The 16209-nt window shown below is 51.1% G+C and overlaps 1 protein-coding gene across 2 annotated transcripts in view; it reads right to left on the bottom strand.

Annotated features, from left to right (window-relative positions):
• Positions 1 to 16209, bottom strand: part of MYO5B (myosin VB) — a 340465-nt gene that overhangs the window by 34795 nt on the left and 289461 nt on the right. For both annotated transcript variants that reach the window (XM_045065614.1, XM_045065613.1), the window contains exons 23-26: positions 5727 to 5811; positions 4405 to 4550; positions 3175 to 3294; positions 1054 to 1194 (exon numbers count right to left, since the gene is read on the bottom strand). In XM_045065614.1, coding sequence (XP_044921549.1) covers positions 1054 to 1194; positions 3175 to 3294; positions 4405 to 4550; positions 5727 to 5811 — 492 coding nt within the window. The remainder of the gene's footprint in view (positions 1 to 1053; positions 1195 to 3174; positions 3295 to 4404; positions 4551 to 5726; positions 5812 to 16209) is intronic.

Genomic DNA, 16209 nt, shown 5'->3' on the forward strand with positions numbered 1-16209 from the left:
CCAAGGTCTGTATTACCTCTGAAGGGAAAGGAAGCCAGGTGTTACCAAAAGGAGACAGGGTGCAGAGGTAGGAGCGGGGGCAGGGCTGAGATGCGGGAAGGGGGTCAAACCCCATAACGGGAAAATCAGGCCTAAGAACAGAGCACAGGCCTCTGACAAAGCCACCAGGAGGTCAGCTAACGACATGACCCATGTCAGAACGGGTCTTCCGCCCCATCAGAACGGGTCCTTCTACTTCCCAAGACTCGTGCGGCTCCTCCCTCCGTATCACTGCTCACTTCCATGGGCTCTGTCCACTCCCACAGCACCAGTCCACACCCAGCCTTGCATGGGTGTGAGCGCTTCCGATATTATTCTTTCTTTTTCACCCGTGTTATGCCTGGTCCTTCCAACCTGGATCACAAATTCCTCGATGGCTAGGGAGTTTCCTGACATTTTTTTGTGTCCTTTCCTTTCACAAGCATTTTGAAAACCTGCTATGAGCCCAGCGCTGAGTGCTGAGCAGGGGCCGAGCGGGTCCCAGACAGAGAGGGGACTAGATCCGGGGACACTAAGGGTTCAGGCAATACCCTTTCGAGACGCAAGATACGGATGATCATCCGGGCTGAGGCCAGGGGGCAATCATGGGACAGCAGGGTGAGCGCCTGCCAACCTGGGCTTCCTCACCCGAGTGGGGTTAAACTCCAGTCCATGCCAGACTCCACATAAGGGGCGATCACTCTTCTCTGCTAAAATTCAACTGTGGCTTATATTTATACTTGAGTCACACATTCCAGTCCTCTTGGTGAATAGGGGCCAAGGCCACAGCACCTCCCCCACCCCCGGCCCAGCCGCTTTGCCTCTGAAAATCCCTTGCCCTGGGGTACTTGGCAGAGCCTCCTCCTGTCCACCTGGGGTGGTGTGGGGGCACCGGCAGGCAGAGAAACTCAACAGGACATCAACAGGAGAAGCAGCTCTTCCCTGCTCCCCAACACCCGCAGGACCCCAGAGGTCACAGCCTGAGCCCCGGGAGGATGTGGGGCCGCCCTGCAGGCTTGCCGCCCCCGCACGCACCTGCACCTTCCTGCCGTCCAGCTGCTCTCTCTTCTCCAGCTGCACCTGCAGCTTCTTCCGTTCCTGCTCAAGCTCCCGCACTCTCTTCTGCAGCTTCAGGAAGACTGTCATGTCCATGGCCGCCTTTTCCAGGCCAATGTCCTTCGGGGGAACACAGGGAGCCGGGAAAGAGGTTTCAATAGCACCAGTGCCTTAGGGGACATGCAGCCTGCCTCTCTGAGCTGCCTCTCTTGCCTCTCCGCCCAGACATCAATCCACGCCCCAGAGGCAAAGCCAGTGCCAACCAACCATCAGTTCTCCTAGTAAAGTTGGCACTCCAGGCTCATTTTCTGTCTCGATAACATCTGAGTCTTGGCCATTTATATTCCTGTGAGAGCCACTTAAGATAACCGCTCATACATTCCCAGAATAGATAAAGACACAGCCATTTTATTTGGAAGTTAAAAGAGCTCGCTTATGGAAACAGTCTCATACCAGAGAAACAGTAAAATGCAGGCTTTAATGCTCCCTGACTAAGAACCGATGCGGTTACCTGTCCCTGCAAATGTGTTGTCTAAACTCCACTTGATGGCACCTTGAGACAGAACCAACGCTGCCCGGCCACCGGACCTGTTTCTTCCACAGACTGTAGAGTGTTAGTTTCCCAGATATCCCCCTTTTCGATTCAGGCCTGGCTTTGCCCCCTGGGTTCTGTTGTGTGCAGGTGTGTCCGCACGAGCATATCCATGTGGACATTTAAAGTCCACGTGCCCACACGGGGGACAACAGAACTCGTTCCACACGCATGTCAGGAGTGCACGGAGCTCACCGCTCTGGCTCATCCCAGGAACCAGCCTCAGTCTCCTTGAAGAGTGAAGTCCACCGACGGAAGCCCTTATGTCTACCCAGAAAAGGCCACACATACACCTGGGCAGCCCGTCTGGAGCTCAAGTGGCCGAAGCCTCCGGGACCCAGACTTAGGCGATCGCAATGGTAGAACCAGGGGCCCTAGTGAGCATGCTTAGGCACTTGCCAGGCATTCATGGCCAGCAGCCTGTCAGACAGACCGCCTTCTTGTCCCAGGGGCCCCTTTTCCATCCTCCCCACCTTTCCTCTGTCACCCGCCGTCTCTCATCATATGCATCACAGGTACCCGCAGTTATAGTCCAAACTTCCCCTACCACCTGACTGTCCCCTGACTCTGCACCCGACAAGCCCCAAGAGAGGCCGTCTCTGGCTCGGTGACTGCTCCTTCTCCAGGGCTCACCCGCGGTGCGTGGCACCAAGACGTGCTCAGGGCACATTCGTGTTCGTGACTGTCTCTCCTCCAGCTCTCCCGTGTGCTCTGTAAGGTCTCATCTGCTTGTGGATTCTCTTCTCTTTAAATGCCAGAGGAAAAATTGTGTCTATGCACCCCTGACAAAACCACACACAGGTCACCAAGGCCAGTGAGTTGCACCGTATTTAGACAAAGATGTAGTCACTTAGCAAACATGTGTGGCTTCAAATAGTCCAAATAATTCTTCTCTGAGTTTGATCCGCTTCTCGGTCAGAGAAAAAATAAATTCTTGCATATGTATGGATATTCTGTATGTGCTATGATACTAAATAGGGAAGATAATCTCTATTTTAACAACTATGCTATTCCTTCTTCTTTTTTTTTTTAAATTTGAGAGACAGAGAGGCGCACAAGGAGAGGGGAGAACCTCAAGCAGACTCCACGCCCGGCACGGAGCCAGACATGGGGCTTGATCTCACAACGCTGAGATCATGACCTGAGCTGAAATCAGGAGTCAGACGCTTAAATGACTGAGCCCCCAAAGTGCCCCAAAGCTGTTCCTTCTTAAGCCAGCCGCTTTGCCTTTCTGCCACGGGTTCTCAGTTTTATAAGAGCGACAACCAGGGATGTACCTTCTTTCTTTCTTCCTGGATAGTGGGTAAGGTGAACAGTAATGTATCCCTTTTCAGAGTAAATATTAACTCCAGGGTCCTGTAAATGCACTACAGGCCAAGTGACGCCTCCATCAGGAAGAAGCCCCAGCCAGCAGCAGAGGAAGTCCCCGCACAGCTGGTAAACCTCCAACTTTGCCTCCCCCCGCCCCCCGCCCCCTCCCAGCGCAGCCACTGTCCTGCCTTACTCACCTCCACCTGCTGAAGGGTGTCCTCTGTGTCTCCGACCTCAGATGTGGAGATGGAGGGGTAATTGGAGTCAGACTCTAAGCTACTTTGGTTTGATGGGTTCCGCCTGTGGCCTGGGGTTTGCTGTTGAAGGAGGAAAATGGGAGTGCTCATAACGAACGAATGTTAATGAGAACGGCTCCTTTTCAAAGGCCAGTAGATCCCAGAATTGGACTTCTGCCTTATTTGCCTACAAGAGCAGGTATCCCTGTTTCTGGGAACAATGGCTACATGGAGCTATTCCCACACAAACTTCACTGACGTCCATCTAGCCAACAAAATGACCATGAGAAGGGAACCCCGTGGCAGGACGGAACTCCCTAATGAGTCTCCTCATGACATCCAAATCCCTGACACTGGCCGATTTCTCTGAAGGTCCTGTGGAAACAACCCATATCTCCTGGTCTTGCCCTGAAAGTGCAAACACACCGTCCTGTCATCGGTCCCCACCCCCCGCCCTGGAAAAGAATGTTATAGACCTGCCCCCAACTGGCTCATACTGCAACTTGTGCTCCCCCAATTTTATGAAAATAGTAAGCATATTAGAAATAGAGGTTACCATTTATACTGTTCATTTAAAAATACTTTTTCCCCCCTTGCATATGATTTGGCTTTGAGAGTAAAAACTGATCTTGGTCAGAAAATTCTGTATTTATATATGTTCCTATTTAGTTTCTCTTCCTGGTTTCTATGCAATTAACTTATCAATCTTGTCTGAAGACGCATTTTTGGAAGGAATGTTTACGTGAGGTAAAAAAGAATGATAAATCCTGAAATAGGACATTTCTACGTCTACTGCATTTCATCTAAGATTGGGAAAAATAATCAGACCCTGGGGGTCTCTCTGCAGTACACACCATGGACGCAGAGGTCAGAACTCGCCCCCACACCGTCACTGTTTCAACTCAGGAATTCCCCAGAACAGGGAACAAGACAGCATACACCTAGGTAGGATTTTCCTTAGGCTCCTGAGAACTCAATGAGACCGCAAAGCTGGGAAAAGGAGCCATCCCTGGGAAGGATCACCCGGCCCCGTTACTTCCATGCATGGCAACTCTCAGCAGGAAGGGCAAGGGCAGGGGCAGCGTGGTGGCCCGACGGCAGTGCGGGGGCCAGACTGCGCAAGAATGGCATGCAGTGACAGAAGTGGGGCCGGCTTGGGGCTGGGACCGGGGCCAGGACTGCCCTCCTTGCCTTGATGATGCTCATCTCATCCCGGAGATTGTCATATCTCTGCTCCAGCCGCGAATATTCCTTCACGAGGTTCTGGTACCGGGAGCGCTCCTCCTCCAGCTCTCTCTTCATCAGATTCTCCTTGACAGAGTTTTGGGCAAATTCATCTGGAAAGCAAGCACACTAAGCTGCAGTTTGGCTTTCTGAACGGGTTCATCTCACGCGTATTGATTGACTCGTGCTTTCTGATTCATCTCTTTTTAAAAGGCTGCCTGTGATGAGCTAGCTCCTTTTATGGACCCCTGATGCCTTTATCCAGCAACCTCACCCACCGTAGAGCAAAGGGCTGCTGCTTCTGGTGGCGTAAGTCTTCAGAGAAGGGGAGAGCCCACCCTGCTTTCAGGAAAGTGCGGGAGAAGCAGACAACCTACATGACATCCCTTCACTTAACACCAGCTTCTCTCCTGGGAACACGGTCCCGGCAGCGGCTAGCGCTGTCCCTGGGAGAACCCAGGCTTTGTTCCCCAGTTTTGTCCCCATTCCTGATCTTCCGTGTTCTTGAAGTGTAGGGAGACTGAAGAAGAGAAGGCAAATAGATCACATAGAGGGCTTTCCCCCCACCCAAATTTATTATTTATACCAGTAGAAAGAAATCATTTTAAAAGGGAAATTGAAAAGTTTAAGTTTTCAAGGAGATCTCAGGGTTCGGGTTGGGGACAGACCTAAGGATGGGAGAAGGTGGGTGACTTAAGGAGCCCACTGAGCCAGGCAAGGACTGGGGTCTGCGGAAATTCCCCATTTCTCTTAGGCCAGATGGCCCATGGGGGTCAATGGTGGTGTAAGGTTCGCTGGGGTCAGACCCCTGATTTCTCTTTCAGCAACATTAACAGAAGAAATCACAACATGCATTATGGACGTTATAGTTAAAAGAAGCAGTAATGAGCTTTAGGTGCTCATTATGGGTCAAGCATCAAGCTAAGTGCTTCAGACGTCTGAGGTCTGTACTTTTATATCCATTTCGCAGATGAAGCAGAAGACTGCAGTTATTAAGGGACTTGCTCAAAGCCAGGCAGTCATATATGGTAGTCATTCTTCGAGTGCAGGTGCCCTGGGCTCCAAAGCCCATGCACTACTTCGTCCATTATGTGCGCATTTCACTGCATTCAACTCTTGAATCCAAGAGTCATGGCAGCGTCATGAAGACCACCCTTCTTTCATATGCATTAAAGCCTTTCCTCCAGTGCACCATCTTGACCGTGTCCTTGCTAGGAGTCTTTGGGGGAAAAATCAGTGTGGAAAAGAAACTGAACTCCGAAATGAAAAATCAAGCACTTTGTACTTACCTTTCACTTGGCACAGGATTTGGTTGTTAAGCTGTTCTTTCTCATCTTTTAAGAGAGCGTTTTCTTGCTCCAGGACTGCAACTTGCTGAAAGGGAGAACAACAGGAGAAAATGTTTGCCCTGTGCAGCTGGGGCAAAGGAAAGACTCCTTTTGAGAGGTCTGAAGTTCACCTGGTATGTCCAAATGCTCTTTTTAAGAAAATCAAGTCAGCTGATATAAACGGCCAACAGACCCATGAAAAAATGCTCCATATCACTTGTCCTCAGGGAAATACAAATCAAAACCACAATGAAATGCCACCCTACACCAGTTAGAATGGCTAAATTTATCAAGGCAGGAAACAACAAATGTTGGCAAGAATGTGGAGAAAGGGGAACCCTCCTACATTGTTGGTGGGAATGCAAGCTGGTGCAGCCACTCTGGAAAACACTGTGGAGTTCCTCAAGACCTTAAAAACAGAGTTACCCTATGTCCCAGCAATTGCACTACCGGGTATTTACCCCAAAGATACAGATGTAGTGAAAAGAAGGGACACCTGCACCCCAATGTTCATAGCAGCAGTGTCCACAATAGCCAAACTGTGGAAGGAGCCGAGATGTCCTTCAACAGATGAATGAATAAAGATGTGGTCCATATACACAATGGACTATTACTCAGCCGTCAGAAAGGATGAATCCCCACCATTTGCATCGACATGGATGGAACTGGAGGGGATTGTGCTAAGTGAAATAAGTCAAGCAGAGAAACACAGTTATCATATGGTCTCATTCACATGTGAATATAAGGAATAGCACAGAGGATCTCAGGGAAGGGAGGGAAACCTGAATGAGAAGCAATCAGAGAGGGAGACAATCCAGGAGAGACTCTTGACTCTGGGAAACAAACTGAGGGTTACAGAGCGGGGAGATGGTTGGGGGGACAGGGTAACTGAGTGATGGGCATGATGGAGGGCACGTGATGGGATGAACACTGGGTGTTATACACAACTGATGAAATTACTGAACATCACATCTAAAACTAATGATGTACTACATGCTGGCTAATTGAATTTAAATGAAAAAGAAAAAAAGAAAATCAAGTCAGACAAAACTGCTTTCATTTTGAGGGGAAAAACAGACCGAAAGAAAAATCCCATTACAACAAGACAGATGAGCTCCCCACTCTTTATGGTCTTCCAGGGCCCACAAAAACCTCATGAAAAGTCAGCACCACGCTCACATGCCGTGTGCAGGAACTGACGATAATAGGCTTTCACCTCCTGTGTTTGATTGCTTGTCTTGGTAAATTTTGAGCTCTCAAGTCTGAGTGTCAGGAGAGCCCAGAGCTCGCAATGATGCATCATCTCTGGCCTTCATCCCACTTGCCCTTGCCTGTCTCATGGGGCCAGCACACAACCTGGGTGCTGCAGAAGGAAAGGGAACTCTAGTGTTTATCTTCTTCTTGAGACCCCCAAAGGAAGTATGAAGTGAATAGTATTGAAAATGGCACAGGAAGAAGATAGTAATTTAAAGAAAAATCCTCATCTGCTCATAGAATGAAGAATTAAAACCATGTGTGGCAAGCTTTTTAAAAAATGAAAATTTGTGGCTATTCAGGATCGGGGCAAATATTTGTATAGATTTAAAAATGGAACAATGCAGATGTGTTCCAGGAGAACTAGAAATTATTAGTTGTCATTCAGGAGAAGGGGAAAGGGGTCCATCTCTTTGGTACCATGGGCGTTCAAGTGCAATGGCACGACATCTGCATTTTCTCTCAGGACCCCACCCAAGGACCCACTTTGCAAAAGGGCACTGAGTTGTTTTCCCCACCAAGATTGCATCCCCGCCTTCATGACAGAGGCAAGGAGGTAAGAAACTGGACGGGAAGAGGAGGAGGAACACGTGCCCTTATTTCAGGCATCCAGACTTGAGTCCCACTTCCTTGGAGGTCCTCTGAACCACTGCCAAGTCAGCAGAAAAAAGAACGCTGTGATCACACCACCATCAAAGCACAGCAGCTCTGGCCAATGGCAAAGACCAGGAGCTTCTCAGCCACAGAGCACTCCCTCTCCACACCGCGGCCCCCCCTCTGTGACATGGACATGGAAAGGGCATCTGAAGAAACCCATGACATTAGACTTTATGGTGAAACACAGACTGCCTTTTGCATCCATGGTCAGGACAAACACGAGGATGCTTGCTCTCGACGAAACCAGTCAACGCTGTACTAGAGATTCTAGATAGGCAACTGAAGAAGAAAAACAGTTCAATGAGGAGAGAATAGTCTTCTCAACAAATGGCTAGGACAACTGGATGTCCACACACAAAACAAAATTGGACTCCTACCTCACACTATATACAAAAACAAGCTGACGTTGTATCAAAGACCTAAATGTAAGGGTTAAAACTATAAAACTCTTGGCAGAGAATATAGAAGCAAACCCCTGTGACCTGGGATTAGTCAATGGTTTCTTAATACAATGCCAAACACATAAGCAACCAAAGAAAAAAAACATTTAAGTTGGACTTCATCCCAATTGGGAACTTCCATGCTTCAAAGGATACTATCAAAGGCAAAGGGCAACCCAAGTATGAGAGTAGATATTTGTAAATTATTTATCTGAGGTGGGACTTGGACCCTGAATATACAGAGTATTTACAACTCAACAGATAAAAAGAAATCCAATCAAAAAATGGGGGGAAAATTGAATAGACACTTATGTGGTCAATAAGCACGCGACAAAAATGTTCAACGTCATGAGGGAAAGGCAAACCAAGGTCACAATGATTTATCACCTCACGTATACCATGATGTTAGGATACTAAAAGAGAATTACATGTGTTGGTGAGGATGTGGAGAAACCTGAATTCTCGTCTCCCCCTGAGGCAATAGGAACCAGTGCAGCAGCTTTGGAAGCTCCTCGAAAGTTGCATTTTAACTCTAGTAAGACCAACCGTTCCATTCCTAGGTTTCCAGGAGGAAGGAAAACCCATGTCCACACAAGAACATGTACACCGATGGCTGCAGGAGCATTATTCAAGAGGGCCAAAGAGCGGAAATAGTTCAAATGTCCATCAATGAACCAATGAACAAACTATGGCGGGTCCCAGTGATGAAATACTTTTTAGCAATAAAGAGAAATAAAGGCGCACCTGGGTGGCTTGGTCATTAAGCGTCTGCCTTTGGCTCAGGTCTTGATCCTGGGGTCCTGGGATTAAGCCCTGCAATCGCAATTGGGCTCTCTGCTCTCTCCCACTCCCCCTGCTCTCTCCCCCTCCTTCACTATCGATCTCTCTGTGTCAAATAAAATTTTTTTTAAAAAATAAAGAAAGAAAGAAAAATAAAGTACTGGTCCATGCTACAACACAGATTAATCCTGAAAACATGATGCTCAGTGAACAAGGCCAGTCACAAAAGTCACATATGGTATGATTCCATTTATATGCAATTTATATGAAATGTCCAGGACAGGCAGATCCATAGAGACAGAAGATGAGCAGTTGTCTAAGGCTGGGGTGGGGAGTGAGGGGGTTGAAGAGGGTGTGACTGTTAATGGATACAGAGGTTTTTTGGGGGGGGGGTAGGATAAAAATATTCTAAAATTAGACTCTGCAATAGTTGTAAAACTATTTTAAAAATACTGAATCGTACACTTTAAATGGGTAAACAACAGGTTGTGAATTATATTCAATAAAGCTACTAAAAATTGTTCCACAAATAAGCCAATCCACTGAGCACAGTCCCCTGTGCTCAGCATGACGGGAGATGAAACGGGGAGTATCAGACAGCCTCTGAGGGACCAGCTTCTCCACACACAGCCCCAAGACTGGTGAGTGATGCAATGAATGACCTCTTCCCCGGTTCAAGTCCTCGCCTCTGCCATGTTTGGTACATTTCATGATCTACCGGTGGTGGCGGGGGTAGGGGGAGAGGTTAGGACTCCTCCCAGCCTGTGTAGAAAGATATCCTTGGCACAACACCATGTTCACTGTAGCTGAGCCTAGAGGGTGACCTCCAGGGACCATTGTCTAGGAGATAGGTCCCTGATGGACCCGCCTGCATCCCCATCAGATAAACACCTTTCAGACTCTGCCAGAGCCCTGTGGCAGTAGAAGCAAGAAAGGAGGTCCCAGGGATTCTGGCTAAGGGGCAGAAACCTTCCTGATGTCTGAATTTCAACTATTTATGAGTAAATGCTACCCTCCCTTCCCCCCAGTTTGAAGTTCAGCTTAAGGGGCCGGGAGGTGAGGTAAGAGGACAGCTTCGCCCCCCACCTCCCCTGCAATGCTCAGCATGGTGTGGGAAGGGTCAGGAGAGAATTTCAACAAGGCTGGAGTCCAGGAGTGGGGTCCCCTGCCCTCCCACCTCCGTGGGGGCTCGGAAGGCAGCAACTGTCTCAGGTGCGTCTGCTACTCGGGGGGACAGACGGATCCGCAGACGGCTGGCGTCCACGGCTGCAGAGAGAGAACTGCAGATGCACAGCATCTTTGGAGGCTTACAAAAAGCTCCAAGTACTTACTTCATCGACAGTCTTTTTAGACAATCCAGAGCCTTCCAATTTCAGAGTTTTCAACGTCCTTCAACAGGTGGCTAAAAACTCTGTTCCAGGAAGCTGTCCCTTCTCTGCCACACAGTGTTGCTGCTTTTTATTCTCTCTTCATTCAGATGGACTCGGTTTCTAGCATGAGTTCTTCTGCGGATGCAGGGCTCCGAGCTCCAGCAGCGAGGCTCTGCCCACTGCGGGTCACCCTGACCCCGCTCTGGGTGTCTCACAGAGCCCACGCCCACCAGCCAGAGTATGAGCCCTTTCGTGGAGTCAGTGAGACAGGTGTGCTCTGCTGCCCCCCCACCCCCACCCCAGGATTCCCAACGAGAAAAGGCTGGTAAAAAGACTGATGCATGTAACTAACAGCACCACACTCTTCTTCATCAGCCAGTTACTGCCTATTGTGATGAACACAGCTGATGTGTGTGTCTGCGGATACTGCAGCCTCCTCTGCCGGGGAGGGACGGCTCCAGAAGCAGTGGCTCCGAGCGACGCCCTTTACCGATCTGGGCGGCCGCGCACCGAGCCTCGTTCTAGCCCCCCGGGTGGACACACGGCAAAGCCGTCCCTCGTCCATCAGACCCTTCCTGAGATGACTCTCCGTGCCAGGAGCTGGGGAGGCAAAGTGAGCAACACTCCGGGTAGCCGCCTTCTGAGACCGTGTCCCTCGGCAGGAGCGAGGGACAGGTGTGTGGCAGCAGAAAACCAAGAAGGTCCGAGGCAGACTTCTGTCCGTGGGGTTTCTGAGCCGTGGCACCATGGACATGTTAGGCTAGAGAATCTTTGTTGTTGGCTGGGAGTGCTGTCCTGTGAGACACTCTGCGGCGTCTTGGCCTCTACCCACCAGGTCCCGGTGACTCTGCGGCTCCCCTGCCCTCAAGCCAGCTGTGACCGCCGAAGGGTCTCCGGACGTTGCCGAAGGTTCCTTGTGGGCAAGGAACCACTGCTACGAGGGGATTTAGGATAAACGGAGGTCACAAGGAACAGAGGGAGGCCCCAGGAGCTCCCCGGGGAGTTGCAGGTTGTCTCAATCAGACACGCGGGATTTGCAGGGAGCCGAGGGAGCTCTAGGTGGAAAGAGAACCTGGGGCAGAGGGACGGCGGTAGCCATGGTTTGGGAGCAGAACGGCGCTGCGGTGCTGATGTGTGGTTTGGAGGGGGGCTGCGGTGGGTAGCTGAGAAAGGACGAGGCTGGGTGGGGAGAAGTGAGAACTGGAGAATGCTTCACTCCCTTTGTCCTCGGGATAAACTCAACTCCTCCACACGCCTCCCTAAAATGGCCCAAGCAGGGCCCAGCTTCTCCTGGTTCTGGTTTCCACCCAAGTGTGTCCCTACTCCCCCCGCTGAGTTCTCTTCCCCAGCCTTCCTGCGGGGTTTTCTCCTCCTTGTCTAGCTCTGGCCCGTGGTTCATTCTTCCAGGAAGGCCTCCTATCCTGCAGGTGTGGAGCGAGCCCCCCAGCTCCATGCTCAGCTTACAGGGCCTGCCTGTCCCTCCAGAGACCCAGCCAGGCTGCTCTGTAGCCTCACCTACCTGCTCAGCCTGGGCCCAGGTGGCATGTCACACCCGACACGCCCGAGCCCGCGAGGAGCCTGCAGCTCCAGTCAAGGGGCCTGTGCTTTCCTCAGTTGGGAAAAAAAGGTTCCTTTAGTTTTTGTTTGTTTTGTTTTGTTCTCAAATGAATGGGTTTATGGTCGATTAAAACATCTAGAACGCAGGCGCTGCTTAATCAAACGACAAAAGAGAAACACAATCTGGGGGAAAAAAACACACTCCTCGAGCATATCTGATTTCCTCTCACTGAAGACAGCTCACCCCAATAGCACATTTAAGTTAGCTTGGCAAATCCTCAGAATAGCTTCCCATTCCTCAACGCACATGCTGAAAACAGTCCTCAGAAGAAACCACGAGGGGCGTGGCGCGACAAAGAACGCCTGGATGCTGCCTCACGTGAAGCTCCACCTGGCATGTCCGGAGGGCAGGACTCCGGTCACCCTTGGCCAAGGAACGAGGCACAGGGCCGGAGCCTCTGAGTGACCTGGTTGAGTCACCGTGCGTCAGGTCACCAGCCTGCTTCCTGAGACTCACTCCCTGAAAACGCAGATGGCTTCCAGGGCACGTGGCCAGCCGCGCAGGCGTCCCAGCTCCCTCCCCGTCCTCATTCCCCCTTCCTTGGGGCCTCTACAGTCAGTCATCGTCCTTCTGCAAGGGAACACAGAAGTCAGGCAGGCCTGGGCAGGACAGCGTGCCTGCCACCACCACTAGGTGGGACCCCAAATCCCCATTCCTGGGAAGGTAGTCTCAGAACAGTAACTTTATTGCAACCGCTTATGATCAAGGGGGAGACTTGTGGGAACAAGCCACGGTCAACGGCATGTACCCTCTGACTTGTTCTACTGTGCCAGAGTCTCCTTTCTTCCCTCCGTCTCCCTCCAAGGCTTTGAGTCATGCGGGCAGGCCCCTGAGGCCCCCAGCTTTGGTATTCTGAGCCATACATTACAGAGACAACTGGGAGCTTTGCTTTCTTCCTGCCTGCACAACTCTGGAGGTAGGCCCACGCTCCAGCTCTTCAAGCCCACACTCCGCTCCGCACCCGGGGAGGGCAGCGCGAACGCTTCCCCATCACATGTCCCCAGCTACTGGCCACCCCTCCGTCTTCCCAGCCAGCTAGCCCACTCGCAGGCACAGCAGGTGACAAACTTCTGCAGCTAAATGGCCTCCCTTCTGCCAGCGGTCAGGAATGCAGGCTAGAGGGAAAGACACTGAACACAGGACCAGGCAGGTGTGCTCCCTTCAGCATGATAAAGAATACCTTTGCTCGGGTTTGCGACTCAAACATCATTCAGCAGCTCCATTTTCTCTTGGGCTGGGGCAGGGGGCGGAGGCAGGTGGGTCTCCCTGCTTGCAGGGCAGTGTTACCGGGAGGGTTTCTTCTACAAGGTTACTTGGGACAATTCATCAGAACCAATGCTGAGGCTAAATCCCATCACGACGAGGCTAATTTAGTTCCTGCTAAGCTAAATGAAACAAATATCCCAGCTTCATGTTTAAGAACTGTCTTTACTAATTAATCTTCAGGGATATGAATTTATCTCTGAGCTTTTGATTTTGTCTTTTTCCGAGTTAAAATTTAATCTGTAAAAAAGGCCAAGGGCAAGGTTTCTAGTAGAAAACCACGGGAAGAACTGGTTAGATGGCGCCTATCAGAAAAGGTTCTTGGGCCCCAACAATGAGTCGCGAGTCCCTGGTCCTCCCTGCCATGCACGGATCATCTAGTAGAAAGTTACAGGCATGGCCCTTGGAAGGGGCGACACTTCTAATTCTGCAAATTCCTGACAGGGTTTCTGGTCTGTCCTGAGAGGAAGGTAAATGGCAAGCACATTCTAAGTGGGGAGTTATTTGGTCAAAGGGAAGAGGGCCTCAAGAGGGAAGAGAGAGGTGAGGACGAAGAGACCCCCCCAGAGGACTGTGCAGAAACAGAGTGGGAGCTCACCTGGGGCGCACGGCTGTATCAGGCAGGAACACAGCGAGAGAGACGAAGCCACGGGAGGACGCCCTCACTGTTAGAAGGAAGCGGCTGTGCCACCATTCACACAAGAGCCCCATGGAGGCCCCAGCAGAGTCCAGACCCCTGGGCCCTGCATCCTGGGCCTGAGAATGAGGGTGGGGTCCATGCAGGATCAGGTAGGAGAGCACGACCTCCACACGTTACAGGCGAGGGGAGAGTGAACATCTACTGAGCTATTGCTATGTCTCGAGCACAGTTATAAATCGATTTTCTACTTTGATATAGGTACCATCCATGTTTGCTTGTAGGGAAACTAAGGCACAGAAAAGTTAGAGACCTTGTCAAAGGCCACACAGCCAGGCAGGGGGTATAGCTGACCTTTGCCCCAAGCAGTCTGGGTGCAGGCCCCGCAGTGAACTACTATGCTACCATGTGTCCCGACAGTGCAGAAGGCTGGCATACGAAGAATGGTGATGTCAACAGTCTACAACAGGCCGCAGACGACTGGTTCCCATAGAAGAGTGACAGGAAGACACTCAGGGCAGGAGAGAACTAGTGTGCACTCCAGAGCCTAGTGCCTAAGACAGAGCAGTTCTCTGTGGTTGCAGTTCTCTAATGGTGCCCTCAAGGTCAGGAAGTCCTTCAAGGTCCGATGGTCCTTCCCAATCTGTCCTCCTCCTTCCGCATTCACTCTGCCTCTGCCCAGTGGCCTCCTTGTAGATCCTCAAAGCTGTCCAGCCTACTCCTACCTCAGGGCCTAGGCACCTGCTGTTTGCACTTGTTACCTGCCCCTAGAAAGGCTCATGGCTCAGCCTCAGACGGTCTCTGGCCACTAGAAGCAAAACCATACCTCTCCCTGCCCCCACGTCCCGCTCTATCCCCTTCACTAGGCTTTATTTTTCTTTATGGCACATGACAGATAATCTGTATTTGGTTCCTGTCTGTACATTTTCTCATAGCCCCCAATATTTGAGCTCCGTAAGAATGACAAGGACTTTAAAAATATCATTTCCTTTTGCCCTAGTGTGTAGAACAGTCCCTAATACACACAGGCACCCCAAAACTATCTGTTCAGTGAATAAAGGGCCTGGACTTCCAACCTGTCTTCCACAAGGTGATGTCCTTCCACACAGTGGGCGTGGGGTCCACATTCTAACCACCAGCAGCCTCCTTACACACCACAAGCCCTGGAGCTCTGGGAGCACAACTGTGTGTCTCCACTGGCCAGAGAAGTCTTCTCCGCATCTTTAGGGAAAGAAAGACTCAACCCACTGTGAGAATCCCACTATCCCAAGTCAGCTCTCTCCCCTTCTATTGGAAAAACTCAAAACCTTGACCTTGGAACTTCCCAAGGTCCGTAACTAGTGGCCCACAGATCTGGGACAGATGAGGTACAACTTAAGCTCAGCTACTGAGCACCCAGACCTAGACGCTGTTCTCTGCCCCTCCCAAGCATCAGGGACCTTTACTCAGAGCCAGGGCCCGCACACCCGCACTGAGCCCGGCCTTGCTGGCTCCACCAGGCAAGTGCTGGGGCCGATTCTGGATAATGAGTTATAACTGAACATCAAGGATAGCCCTGGGGGCCACGTCTCTGCCATCACGGACACGGAACAGCTCCACCATCCCAGAAAGCACAGCTGCACACGATGGTCAGCACGGGGGTCACGGAGAGCTTTAGAAAATGAACCCATCACACAAGCTAAGAGGAGGGGAGGCTGACAGCCTGGGTGCAACTGCCCTGGGGAGAGGTCCCTAGGGCAGAGACCTTTAGCGGAGAGGGTATGTGTGGACATGTGCCTGGGGTGGGGGCTGCCCCAGGTCTGCAGCCACAGGGGAGGAGGGGCGGGGAGGGGTCCTGCCCTCAGGGAGACCCAGCATCTCCCAGCTGGAGGCAGCATAGCCCTGTGGCCAGACAATGAATATGGTCAGTGGTGGGAAGCCCAAGGTTTTCCAGGCCGCCGGCTCCAATAAAGCATTGGCTGACGGACATATCAAACCCATTAATTAACATCCACCCGCGGTCGGCTCCTCACGGTGCTCTGACTGTCTCATCAATCTTGTTCAGGGCACAGCAGCCTCCAGACAAGCCCGAGAGGAAACCAACTGTCTGGTTATTCAGCATTTGTTAATATTGGACACAGTGCCTTTGATAAATATTAAACCCTGACCAGAGACAAAAGACGAAGGGGGGTGGTGTGGAATAAAAGCTAGCCCCTCTCCCCACCTACTCTCCATGGCCTCCAGAATAGAAAGTTCTGGAAGACCCTGGAGAAGGAGGTCACTTTGCTTCCACTTTCTCTCTTCTTGGAGGGGGTGGACATTGCGCCTCATGAATCATCTGGGGCCGGTTCTCTCTCCTGTTCCCAGCTGAGGATTGGCTCCACATTGTGGAGTCAGAGAAGGTGCTTTTCTTTCTCTGCCTCTGTGCCTGTTCTCCTCCTTCCGG

The sequence above is a fragment of the Mustela putorius genome, unplaced genomic scaffold (assembly GCF_011764305.1).
Source record: "Mustela putorius furo isolate JIRA1106 unplaced genomic scaffold, ASM1176430v1.1 tig00003858_pilon_pilon_pilon, whole genome shotgun sequence".
Taxonomy (NCBI): domain Eukaryota; kingdom Metazoa; phylum Chordata; class Mammalia; order Carnivora; family Mustelidae; genus Mustela; species Mustela putorius.